Below are 13,720 nucleotides of genomic sequence, written 5' to 3' on the forward strand. Positions count from 1 at the left end.
GATCTCACAGCTTGTGAGTCCGAGTCCCGCATCAGGCTCTGTGCTGACAGTTCAGAGCCTTGAGCCTGCTTCAGATTCTGTGTCTCCCTCTCTCTCTCTGCCCCTCCCCCACTCAAGCCATGTCTCTGTCTCTCAAAAATAAATAAACATTAAAAAAAAATTTTTAAAGGTTAATTCAAGGCTCTATACCCCAAGGTATACCTGATAGGAATATTCCAACAGAAAACAAAAACAAAAACAAAGACTTGTGGATAATAAATCATTTTCTTGAGGAAACATTCCCAAAAAGGTTCAGCTCATTAAATAGTAACCTTGGATCATTCTCCAAGGAGAAAGATGATAAAACTGAGACTATATTGTCTGTTCTAATTTAGAGAATGTGTTAATTGATCCTGGGACTAGACTGGTGTAAGAAATATCTGACAGTCCTTTTGGTGACTCAGCACCTTGCATTCATAAATTGTGTGTCCATCTTTCTCTATAGATAGCAAATATTTATTCATCCTTTCTTATAACTAGGATACTAACAGTACTGCATAGGCTCCATCAATCATGTCCCATTTTGGATCTTGAAAAAAATCTGATTATTAATGATACCTTATGATAACAGGTATACATTGGACTGCTTAGGACAAATGAGGATACAGAGTAACCAATAAAGTAGAAGAGGACAGGATTCATCCCTACCACTCCCAATCCTTGTTCATCCAATAGAACAAGGAAGTATAAAAGTATCTATGCCTGAGAGGGAGAAGTAAGAATTCACATATGAGTGACCTATTTCACCTCTCAAGCTACAAATCGAAGTGTGGCTAATTGGAAGAAAAGGACACTGAAAGCCAGATAATTCAAAGATACTCCAAGTACAGACTAAATTTGCTCCTTGCTTCTCAGAGAATAATCTAGGAAAATTGACAGTCCCTTAAAAAGACCTTCATATTTTGAATGGTGATATAGAAACATAATATTCTTCAGGTAGTGTCTGAAAGTTGATTGAAGATGGTATGTCTATGTACGTGGACCTTAAGTGGTTTCCAGATTGCCCACAGTTTGAATTGGCAGAATAGGGAGATCAGAAGTCTCAACTTGTCTCAGTGAGATACATGAAAATGTTACCATTTGAAGCATTTAACCAGAAAAAAGATGAGAGTCATGACAATGATGCTATAGATGTTAAGGATCTCATAGATGCTGTGGCAGAGGTCATGGATTTAGCAAGGTATGTTAGGTTCACACTTTAAAGAACCACATAGAACCATGCACCTCAACACCAGCAGTATGACCAAAACCAGTAACACAACACTAGCAAGTGAAGGCCAAGCATGTAGTCTTCATGTCATATGGATACATAATGTCCCTTGTTGTAGGAGCCATCTTGCGAAGAATAAGATGTGATTTGAAGACAAAAAAAATTAACACTGATAAGTTTCAGCTGAACAATTAATATACCATTCAGATACTGTGTGGTAAATCCAAAGAGACTATTTTAACCCAGGAATATCTGGATAGTCTTTAATAGCAGGTTCTTTTTTCTTTGTCTATAGCAGGAGTAGGGGTTCAGAGACAAAATAAAATAGCTTGCAGATAATACAGTTCTTTGCTAATATGAACAGTGTTGTGGAAAATTGAACCCTGCCTCATTAGGGATAGTGATTTAATTTTTTAAACAAGTTTTCACTTTAGATACATATCAAACATAAGGCAAGTAATTTTATCTCTGTTTAATAGGTAAGAAAAATAGGTAAGATATAGAAGTAAAATAACCTAAATATTCACATGGCTACTGTGCAGCACAGATGGGACTCATCCCTACCACTCCCAATCCTTAATTCTTCTAACTAAACCAGTAAGAAACAATCTGAAACTTAAAGAGTATATGTGGCCTGTATATGTCCTCAAAATGGCCTTTGATCTAAACTTAGAAATTCATCTCATATTTATTTTTTATAAAATTTGGGTTTTTCCTGCATGGAGCCAGACACAGGGCTCGATCTCATGACTATGAGATGATGACCTGAGCCAAAATCAAGAGTCAGATGAGCCACCCAGGTGCCCCCAAATTCATCTCATATTAAAGATAGGGGAATTGATGACCTCTTCAGGAGGATAACTTAGCCCTAATTACACGTAAGTGTAGATCCAGGGCTGGACAGGTTGCAGATGTAGAAATTAACAATCTAGAGAACAGTGTAGGCACTTGCCAGCATGGATGTCTGGAAGGCCCTGGTATCCTTGAATGATGAAATTCAGTATGAATGGTCTGTCAGAGGTGTCAAAGTATACATGGTCTCTTGGAAATATATGGCCAGATCACTGATGGATCCCTCACCCAGAGAAGGATAATAGTGAGATAAGCATGAGAACAGGGAATAAGGAGAGTCAGATGAGTAAATCTAATTTGAACCTGTGGCAGGATAAGAAGTAGAAGCAACCAAATCTAGCTTGAAGCACTCCAAGATGTAGACTTATGCCTTTTATCGGGAGGCTGAGGAGAAAGGTTAAATGTAAAGGAGCAAGGAGATAAAATTCTGAAGGTTTTACATACAATGCCATAAAAATGTAAATTATATGAAACTCCTTTTATGCAATATTACCAATAATACAATTCAGACATTCAAGAATACAAAATTAAAATTCAAGCACAAAGAAGCATGGAGACACAAGTAGTGTTTTGCATTTTAGTAGCTAAGAATTACACTCAAGAACAGAAAAAATACAACTCGATTAAATCATGTCTTAACAATAAAATCATTCAAGGAATAATATAACCATCATACAAGCTATTGTAGCTTCTGAAAGTTTGGCCAAAAATGAAAATCTCCAGAAAACAATAAAAGAATGTTAAGCATAGTTGCACTTTTATATTTTCTAATAAACTGTTACATATTTTTTAAGTGGCCCATAAACATTTTGTTTTATCTTTCTTGAATTCTATACCAGACATTCCTATCACTGTCCGAGGCCTATGTAAAAACCCCACCAGGAAGAATGAAAAAGGATGTCAATAGTAGAAATGACTAAAAATTGAGTCAGTAACCAGGTGTGTCAAATATTCACTTGGGGGTAAATTCCAGGGAGTTTTTATTCATTATCTCATATAAGTTTAACAACAATATTTTTAAAAGGCAGATCATTGTGGCTATACTTTATTTATAAGAAGTTGAAAGCATCTAAGGTCCGTATTCATAATGTCAAAGTTGACATTTAAATCCTAGTTTGACTATATTGGCTGAGTTTCTTCCTCTAACCATACTTTAATAATCTCCTATAAATTTATTTTAATTCAGTAAAGTTTTGGGGCACCTAGGTGGCTCAGTTGGTTAAGCGTTCAACTTTGGCTCAGATCATGATCTCACGGTTCTTGAGTTTGAGTACCAAGTCAAGCTCTGTGCTGACAGCTCAGAGCCTGAAGCCTGTTTCAGATTCTGTGTCTCCCTCTCTCTCTGCCCCTCCCCCACTCATACTGTCTCTCTCTGTCTCTCTCTCAAAAATAAAAAAATAAATATTAAATTTTTTAAAAAAATAATGTTTAGCTTAATCTTTATAGGTTTAAAACGAACAAAATAACTTTTATGAATATTGCCAAATGAATCTTTTTTACAACATAATTGTTGAAAACCTTTTTAAATTTATCTCAGAAACCAATATTCCTACTTATATTATTGAAAACTAAATGGTTAAAATCATTTTGAGGTAGTTTTGATGGCTTCTTTACCTGCCCAACTGCTCTGTCTCTTTCCAGAGAGGTCAGCATTTTCTGCTTCAGTAAAGTGTGGTGCTTCTCATGTAACACCCTTATAGTTGGTTCATAAGATGCATAATGTAACTTCAACCTATGAAAAATAAAGGGCATTTAAAGGGTAATTGAGTAAATCAGTGATTTCCATCTAACATCTAAACCTTTCTCTCTCTCTCTCTCTCTGCTTTTACAGTAGGATAAAAAATGAATAACCATATAAAGGTCAACACAAGCCAAGAAGTGCCAGAAATATTACTTGGTATGCAGCCCTTAAACATGGTGGGAATAGGGAAGTCAGATTTCTTTTGAGTTAACTACTTTTCTATTTCCTACCAGAAGTTTTGCTATATTCAAGCATGTACTCAGAAGATTGCTGCTATTTGTCGAGATAAAAATTTGCAGTTTGCTTAATCAATTCAGAAACAGTTGTCAAAAAGACAAGGGCTGCAAATAATGGAAGATTAAACAGAAAGTATCATTCACATCAAAATAAACTAAAAGATGTTTTTGAAAACAAGTTTGAGTAATTCATGTTAAGAAAATTAAGTATAAAATATTTTGATAGCTCATAGGAGAAATAGTTCAACTCAATATATGATATAAATACCTTTAATAATATTTTTAATTTGAAAATGCCTTCAAAATACTATTTTTTACTTATTATTGAAGTGTAATTTACCTGGAGTAAAATATACAGATCTTAAATGTTATAGTTCAGAGTTTTCAGAAATATGCATGCCCAGGGAGTCCACAATGTTATCAAAATATAGAGCATTTCTAACACCTCAGGAGATTCTAGAACTTCATATATTTGGAATCATACAATATGAATGTAACAACCAACATCATAGGAATACAACCAATTATAAGAGATTTTAAAAAACTATATGCCAACAAATTGGGTAACCTGGAGGAAATAAATTACTGGAAACATATAACTACCAAAACTGAAACAAGAAGTAGAAAACTTGAACAGACAGATAGCCAGCAGAGAAACTGAGTCAGTAATAAAAAACTACCAACAAACAAAAGTCCAGGACCAGATGGCTTCCCAGGTGAATTCTACCAAACATTTAAAGAAAAATTAATACCTATTCTCTCAAACTATTTCAAAAAACAGAAAAGGAAGGACACCCTCTAAATTCATTCCATGATACCAGAAACTGGCTTCTTTTCACTCAACACAATGTTTTTTAGATTCTTCCATGTTGTTGTGTATATCACTAATTCATTTCTTTTTACTGTGAGTCACATTCCTTTGTATGTATATTCTACAATGTGTTTATTCAATATTTCACTGATGAAGAACTGATTTGTTTTTAGCTTGGGGCTATAATGAATAAGGTTGCTATGAGCAGACTGACACAAATCATATGAGATATTTTTTGGTTCTATCTCTTCATTTCTCTTAGGAAAAATACCTACGAGTTGAATTGCTGAGTTGTAATTTACATTTCCAACAGCAATATTTGACAGCCTTGGTTACTCTACCTCATTGCCAACATTTGGTGATTAGTCTAATTAGTTTTGTCAATTTTATTATAAATTTTATCACTTTTATTATATTTTCAAACAATCAACATGATTTTGTTGATTTTTTCTTATGTTTGTCCCTTTGCTAGTTTATTGGTTTCTGATCTTTTTATTTATTTTTCTTTCTCTTTTTCTTTTTTTATCATCTAAGTATAAGATTAGATTATTGATATAAAATTTTCTTCTTTGCTCATATAAGCATTTAAAACTATCAATTTTACTTTAAGAACTGCTTTGGCTGCATCCCACAATTTTTAATATGCTGCCTTTCAATCATTCAGATTGAAATATTTTTTCATTTCCTTCATTGACTCAGGGACTACTTAGAACTATGCTACTTCATTTCCAGATATTTGGGAATATTCCAGAGAGCTTTTTGTCATTGATTTTAATTTAATTTGATTGTGGTCAGAGAGCATATTTTGTATGACATCAGTTCTGTGAAATGTATAAAGACTTGTTTTATGGTTGAGCATATGACCTATTTTGTGCACATAAAAAGTCCAAAGTAGAATTCAAGAAATATCAATTACACTCAATTAGTTGATGTCTTATTCTATAGACTTAGAGAAATTGTGCCTATTTTTCTAATGATTGCCAAAAGAGGAGTGTTAAAATCTCCAATTATAACTGTGGATATATCTATTTTTCCTTTATGTTTTATCAGGTTTTGCTTCATATATCAGACTCTTATATCACAGTCATGCATAATATGTCATCCAGATAAAATGACATCTTGCTGAAATGACCTCTTTTTCCCAAATTCTCAGAATGACTGTAAGGATGTTGTTTGTGTATCCCTTTTCCTTAGGCCCTGTGGGCATGCAGGGGTGGCTCTCCTTCCGTAGAAAGAGCTGACACTTCAGATGTGCTGCAAGCCGCTGTACAGGCCTCTTCCCCACAAGGTAAAAGATACCCTCCTGGAGTTGGCCCTACTTCCTCCTCTCCTGACTGCCAAGCTAATGGTTTGGTAAGGGAGAAAAGAGACTATATATCCAAACTAGTATAAGAATTAATCAGCAGGGGCGCCTGGGTGGCTCAGTTGGTTAAGCAGCCGACTTCGGCTCAGGTCATGATCTCGCGGTCCGTGAGTTCAAGCCCCGCGTCGGGCTCTGTGCTGACAGCTCAGAGCCTGGAGCCTGTTTCAGATTCTGTATCTCCCTCTCTCTGACCCTCCCCTGTTCATGCTTTGTCTCTCTCTGTCTCAAAAATAAATAAACGTTAAAAAAAAAATTAAAAAAAAAAAAAGAATTAATCAGCATACACTAACAGGAACCAAAAAAGCACCCTAGAGATTGGATTTTGAGATACTAACCTAAGAATGGATAAACAATAATTCACCTTTTGAAACAGTGGATTTTACAAGTACTGAAACAAGCACTCCAATGGCTGCAGTAAAGTCACTGCTGAGGTGGCTCTTAGCAAGTTGGAAAAAGTAATGGTTAACACTCAAAAAGATGAAAATGCCTGAGCTGCCTCTCCTGGCAGACAGTAGAGGAGGAGCTCCATAACACCACAGCAATGATGGACTGTGATGACAACCTCAGTCCTTCCACAAACCTGTAGGCGTGACTAAGTACTGGGAAAAATATTTTCAGGAGTTGTCATTAATATCCAGAAATCCAGAGTGACATCACAGCCCCTATATTACAAAGGGGATTTACAGAGGTCAGAGAATAAGTAGGGTCATGGCTAAAGTCTGGCTCAAAGTGGGCTTATTTAGTCTATGCACCCACCCCATGATTAATCCAAGATTCCCTGCATAAATAATTTTAACTGATTTACCAGATTGTTGGAGTAAGCTATCAGAGTTGAGAAGGCCACTCCAGTGTCTTCCTCTGACTTGTGACAGACAATTTGAAATTGCCTCACAGGCACAATTTCGTTTATTTTTTTAGCCTTTTTTTGTGGGGCTCTGTTAGTTCTTTTCAGCTTTTTCCCTTAGTAAATTTTTTTGAAAATACATTTTTCAGTTTGAGAACTTCCATTTGGTTCTTTGTTTATATTTCTCATTTCACTTCTGCAATTTCTCAACTGTTCACTCATTATATTCATTATTTTCTTTAAAATTCTGAACATTTCATAAGCACTACTAATTCTGTTATTTCTTTCATTTCTGAGTCTGTTTGTATTTGTTCCTGGCTATGGGACACATTTTCCTGCTTCTATATATGTTATATATTTTTTTGTATGTTGGACATACATTTATCTGAATTTTATTATCTTCCTTTAAAAGAGTTTTGTTCTGGCAGATAGTTAATTTAATGGTTGACAGTTTGAGCTCTCCAAAGTTTACTTTTAATCTTTTATTAGGGCAAGTCAAAGTAGTCCCTTCTCCAAGGCTAGAATAACTCTTCTCCTATGGCATGTCTTATCAAGGTTCTTAACTGAATGCTCAGAATTTTCAGTGAGGTTCCTCCATTGAGCTGGTCAGAATTTCTACATCTATAACCTCTGGAATCTCCATTTAGCTCAGTTTCCCATGAGCTGTTCTTTGGAGGCATCATTTTTTTCACTTTTCCATAACTTAGTATTTGGTCAAAGACTAAAGGGAACTACTACAAATATTTCTTAAATTCCTTTCATGTACCTCCCTCCTTTTGTGATCCTATTCTGCAAATTCCAGTCCCCTCAGTAGCACTGCGCTCAGATCTCTGCCTCATCAGTTAATCAAAGACTACTGCACCCCGTGTTCTACTTTGTAACACTATTGTCTGAATAGTACTTCTGTGCAAAAATCTGGGGTGATCATGCTGCTCACTTTGAATAGTTCCCTTTTCTTAGGCATCACAGTCCTACTCTGCCAATTTTCCAACATCTGAAAAAACAACTGCCAAAAGTTCTGTTCAGTTTTGTAGTTCATTGCAGTTGAAGAGCTAATCTATTTCCAGTTAGAGAGCTAGTTCAGTTCTATTCAAACATGGCCCCAAGCATAAGAACCCCAAAATAATTTTAAATGTTTTTCTATTAAAAAATAAAAGAGTAATCCTTGTTTTGTACATTTCATGAAATTATTTATAAAAGTCATTGACTTGTAAGTCATGTTTCTCTTAACATAATTTATGATTATATTTCATTGCCAGCGGCAATAAAACATAAGCACTAGAGTTAAGTTAAATATATATAATGTGTATCAAAATTCAACTATATTCAGTAAAGCATGAGAGTAACAAAATAAAAATATAACAAATATGTACAATCCTATCCCCCATTCCATTAATGTGCTTAGCATATATATATATATAAATATACTTTGCTGTATATTGCACACTTCCCTAAAGTTATATATATTTATAAGCACATATTCAGGTACAGAGTTATATACACAAAAATGTGTGCTGTAATTTGTGGAAAATTGAAGGATTATTATTATTGATGGTACAGTTTTTCTTGTATTTACTGACTTTAGTACCTAACTCATTCATGGGATATGACTTGATAATCCTCTGCCCAAAGAATTACCATTATGTAGAATATAACAAGGAAACAACATTAAAAAAAAACCTGTTTAGTCAATCTGAAGGAGTATGTCTGTTTTGTGAATTCCATAAGTACCTCATAATTCATCTGCTTCTATGCTCTAACTTTGAGGGACCGCTAGGTGGCTCAGTCGGTTAAGCGTCCGACTTCAGCTAAGGTCATGATCTCACTGTTTATGGGTTCAAGGCTGACATCGGGCTCTGTGCTGACAGCTCAGAGCATGAAGCCTACTTTCTACTTTGGATTCTGTCTCCCTCACTCTCTGCCCCTCCCCCACTCATGCTCTGTCCCTCTCTCAAAAATAAATATCAAAAAAATTTAACTAACTTTGATATTAATAATTCTAAAAATGAATAAATTCGTAATAAGACACTCACATTAAATGAGAACTACTGTAAAGCTGATAGTAAAATCAACTAATTATCGACTTAAACAATTTACAGAAAAAAATTAAGAGTGACCTTTTGTAGTTTACAATGAGAAAAAACATAGATATATAACTGAAATATTGGGGTAAAATATTAACATAGAGAAGTTAGACTCTAATTTAGCCTGGCATCAAAAAACATTCTTCTTGGGTGCCTCAGTCAGTTAAGCGTCGGACTTCCGCTCAGGTGATGATCTCAGAGTCCGTGAGCTCGAGCCCCACGTAGGGCTCTGTGCTGGCAGCTCAGAGCCTGGAGCCTGCTTCAGATTCTGCGTCTCCCTCTCTCTGACCCTCCCCCATCCATGGTCTGTCTTTCTCTGTCTCAAAAATAAATAAATATTAAAAAAATTAAAAAAAAATTCTTCCTTATAGCTGATTTATTATGCATGTTTAGTTGCTGGTTGTTTTTTTTATTAATGACTCTGATGATATCACTAAATTTTTGTTTTAGGTACTTAGAAAACACATACTATCGATTCATCCAAATGGTTAAATGGAGACAGTATCCTTAATAATTATATGTGGGAATAAAGGCTAGCTGAAAACAAAAGTTGTAGTTATATTACAGTGTAATGTGAGTTTCTTCACCAGGGCATCTGAGGATTACAAAAAGTATAATCTGACATTGCTGAATTTTTATAAGAAATGAATTATAATAGTATTCCCTTTAAACATACTAGGAAATATAACAAGTATGATCTATTTTTAAACATAGGCTAGAGACTCAATGAAAAAGAAAGCAATTAAAATATTCAATTTACCGAAGAGTAGAATATCCAGGCAGCGACAGTGAACAACATATTTCAGCTGCCACAACTGGATACAAACATGCTCTTAGACTGTCACATATCCAAGTAACTGAAGTACTGAAGTACTGAAACCTGCTTGTATTAGCACAGAAAGTGAGAATAGAATCAAACCTGAGATCTTTCCCATGAAAGAATGTGCTGTGATTCAAACTCACTTAACCGTACATGTGGCTGTGTATGCACATTCACACACACACACATATACACATACACACAATTAAAATACCTTTCTGCTTTTCCTCTGGGTAAATGGGTGTCTCACCCTAATGAAGGTACAACAATTATTTATCTTTAGACAAGAAAAAGCTTAGCTACCTTTAAAGGATGTCCACATGAACAGCAGGAGCCACAGACCCCTATATGGTCCTGAGTATAGAACAATTCCCAAATTTAAAGAATGTACTTTGAAAACAAAATACAGGGGCGCCTGGGTGGCTCAGTCAGTTAAGCGGCCGACTTCGGCTCAGGTCATGATCTCGCCCTCTGTGAGTTCGAGCGCCGCGTTGGGCTCTGTGCTGACAGCTCAGAGCCTGGAGCCTGTTTCAGATTCTGTGTCTCCCTCTCTCTGACCCTCCCCTGTTCATACTCTGTCTCTTCCTGTCTCAAAAATAAATAAAACGTTAAAAAAAATTTAAAAAAAAAAGAAAACAAAATACAACCTACAGTTCTGAAAAAGACCTGTATAAAAATGCAAAAGGTAATATTTTTGGAAGTAAGAGAGGAAGAGAGGAGGGAAAATAAATCTGAATATATACTATTTCTAAAAACCTTAGCATAAATTCAAGGTCATTCAGTATATGCCCCCTCCACCTCACCCTTGTCAAGTAGGTTTTATACTTTGTTTTCTATGGGTACAATATGGTGAATATGCCATGCTCTTTCATGACTTGGTGCCTTTGCAGGGTATGTACCATCTGCCCAAAGCGCCCTGCTCCCTCACTCTGTTAACCTACACTTCAGAATTCCTCTGGAAATAGGTCCTTGAAACCCTCTCACACCCAGTCTGGTTGAGGTGACTGCCCTTGGTTGGCATAGCAACAATGCAGAATATTTCAGTTTAACTCCTCCCCCATCACACATCCCATTAGTCTCTGAGAACCATTACAGCAAGGACCTTAACTTATTCATCTCTGTATTTCAAACACATAGTATAGTATCTGGCATACAGTAAATACCAATAAATATTGAATGATTATTTTACATGAAAACTTCTAATGAGGCCAAGTTACTTAACAGTAATTAAATAACTCCTTAATAAATATACTGACAAATATTAGCAGCTTACCCTTTGAGGTCATTAATTAACTTGTTTTTTTCCTGGACTATCCGCTTGTGGTGCATTCGATGAAAATCACGTTCTTTTTGAGTTTTCAGCAAGTCTTCTCTAGCCTTGCTAAAAATAATAATAATTTTAAAAATCACTAACTCCAAAAAAGTATTTGACAAAGTACAACATCCATTCATGGTAAAAAAAAAAAAAAAAAAAAAAAAAAAAAAAAAAAAAACTCTCAACAAAGTAGGTTTAGAGGATATATAAGTCAATATAATAAAGGCCATATATGAAAATCCACAGTTAATATTATCCTCAATGGAGGAAAATTAAAAGCTTTTCCTCTATAGTCAGGAACAAGACAGGGATGTCCTCTCTCACCACTTTTATTCAACAAATACTGAAAGTCCTAGCCATAGCAATGAAAATAAAAAGAAATAAAGGATATTGCAATTGGCAAGGAAGAAGTCAAACTTTCACTATTTGCACATGACATGATATATATATGGAAAACTCAAAAGACAGCACCAAAAAAATATTAGAACTGATAAACAAATACAGTAAATTTGCAGGATCCAAAATCAACATACAGAAATCTGCTGCATATCTACACACCAATAATGAAGCAGCAGAAAGAGAAAATAAGGAATCAATCCCATTTACAAGAGCACCAAAAACATTAAGATGCCTAGGAATAAACCTAACCAAAGAGGTGAAAGACCTGTACTCTGAAAACTATAAAACACTAATGAAAGAAATTGAAGATGACACAAAGAAATGGAAAGACATTCCATGCATTCATGGATTAGAAGAACAAATATGCTAAAATGTGTATACTACCCAAAGCAATCTACACATTTAATGCAATCCCTACCAAAATACCACCATCATTGTTCACAGAAAAAAAAATTCTAAAATTTGTACAGAACCACAAAAGATCCCAAATAGCCAAAGCAACCTTGAAAAAGAAAAGCAAAGCTGGAGGCATCATAATTGTTGACTTCAAGTTATATTAAATCTCGTAGTGATCAAAACAGTATGGTACTTGGCACAAAAACAGACACATAGACCAATGGAATAGAATAGAAACCCCAGAACTAGACCCACAAACGTATGGCCAACTCATCTTTGACAAAGCAGGAAAGAACATCCAATGGAAAAAAGACAGTCTCTTTAACAAATGGTGCTGGGAGAACTGGACAGCAACATGCAGAAGATTGAAACGAGACCACTTTCTTACACCATTCACAAAAATAAACTCAAAATGGATAAGGGACCTAAATGTGAGACAGGAAACCATCAAAACCTTAGAGGAGAAAGCAGGAAAAGACCTCTCTGACCTCAGTCGTAGCAATTGCTTACTTGACACATCCCCAAAGGCGAGGGAATTAAAAGCAAAAGTGAACTACTAGGACCTTATGAAGATAAAAAGCTTCTGCACAGCAAAGGAAACAACCAACAAAACTAAAAGGCAACCAATGGAATGGGAAAAGATATTTGCAAATGACATATCAGACAAAGGGCTAGTATCCAAAATCTATAAAGAGCTCACCAAACTCCACACTCGAAAAACAAATAACCCAGTGAAGAAATGGGCAGAAAACATGAATAGACACTTCTCTAAAGAAGACATCCAGATGGCCAACAGGCACATGAAAAGATGCTCAACGTCGCTCCTCATCAGGGAAATACAAATCAAAACCACACTCAGATATCACCGCACGCCAGAGTGGCCAAAATGAACAAATCAGGAGACTATAGATGCTGGAGAGGATGTGGAGAAACGGGAACCCTCTTGCACCTTTGGTGGGAATGCAAGTTGGTGCAGCCACTCTGGAAAACAGTGTGGAGGTTCCTCAAAAAATTAAAAATAGACCTACCCTATTACCCAGCAATAGCCCTGCTAGGAATTTACCCAAGGGATACAGGAGTACTGATGCACAGGGGCACTTGTACCCCAATGTTTATAGCAGCACTCTCAACAATAGCCAAATGATGGAAAGAGCCTAAATGTCCATCAACTGATGAATGGATAAAGAAATTGTGTTGTATATACACAATGGAGTACTACGTGGCAATGAGAAAGAATGAAATATGGCCCTTTGTAGCAACATGGATGGAACTGGAGAGTGTTATGCTAAGTGAAATAAGCCATACAGAGAAAGACAGATACCATATGGTTTCACTCTTATGTGGATCCTGCGAAACTTAACAGAAACTCATGGGGGAGGGGAAGGAAAAAAAAAAAGAGGTTAGAGTGGAAGAGAGCCAAAGCATAAGAGACTCTTAAAAACTGAGAACAAACTGAGGGTTGATGGGGGGTGGGAAGGAGGGGAGGGTGGGTGATGGGTATTGAGGAGGGCACCTTTTGGGATGAGCACTGGGTGTTGTATGGAAACCAATTTGACAACAAACTTCATATATTGAAAAAAAAAAAAAAAAACCAGTATGGTACTGGGTGG

The 13,720-nt window shown here is 35.8% G+C and overlaps 1 protein-coding gene across 2 annotated transcripts in view; it reads right to left on the bottom strand.

Annotated features, from left to right (window-relative positions):
• Positions 1-13,720, bottom strand: part of SPAG16 (sperm associated antigen 16) — a 1,016,466-nt gene that overhangs the window by 965,097 nt on the left and 37,649 nt on the right. Inside the window, exons 6-7 of one of the 2 annotated variants that reach the window (XM_078450901.2) lie at positions 11,274-11,381; positions 3,716-3,833 (exon numbers count right to left, since the gene is read on the bottom strand). In XM_078450901.2, the coding sequence (XP_078307027.2) occupies positions 3,716-3,833; positions 11,274-11,381 (226 nt within the window). The remainder of the gene's footprint in view (positions 1-3,715; positions 3,834-11,273; positions 11,382-13,720) is intronic. The other variant, XM_078450902.2, reaches the window with a different exon arrangement.

The sequence above is a fragment of the Panthera onca genome, chromosome C1 (genome assembly GCF_046562875.1).
Source record: "Panthera onca isolate mPanOnc1 chromosome C1, mPanOnc1 haplotype 2, whole genome shotgun sequence".
In the NCBI taxonomy this organism is placed as follows: Eukaryota; Metazoa; Chordata; class Mammalia; order Carnivora; family Felidae; genus Panthera; species Panthera onca.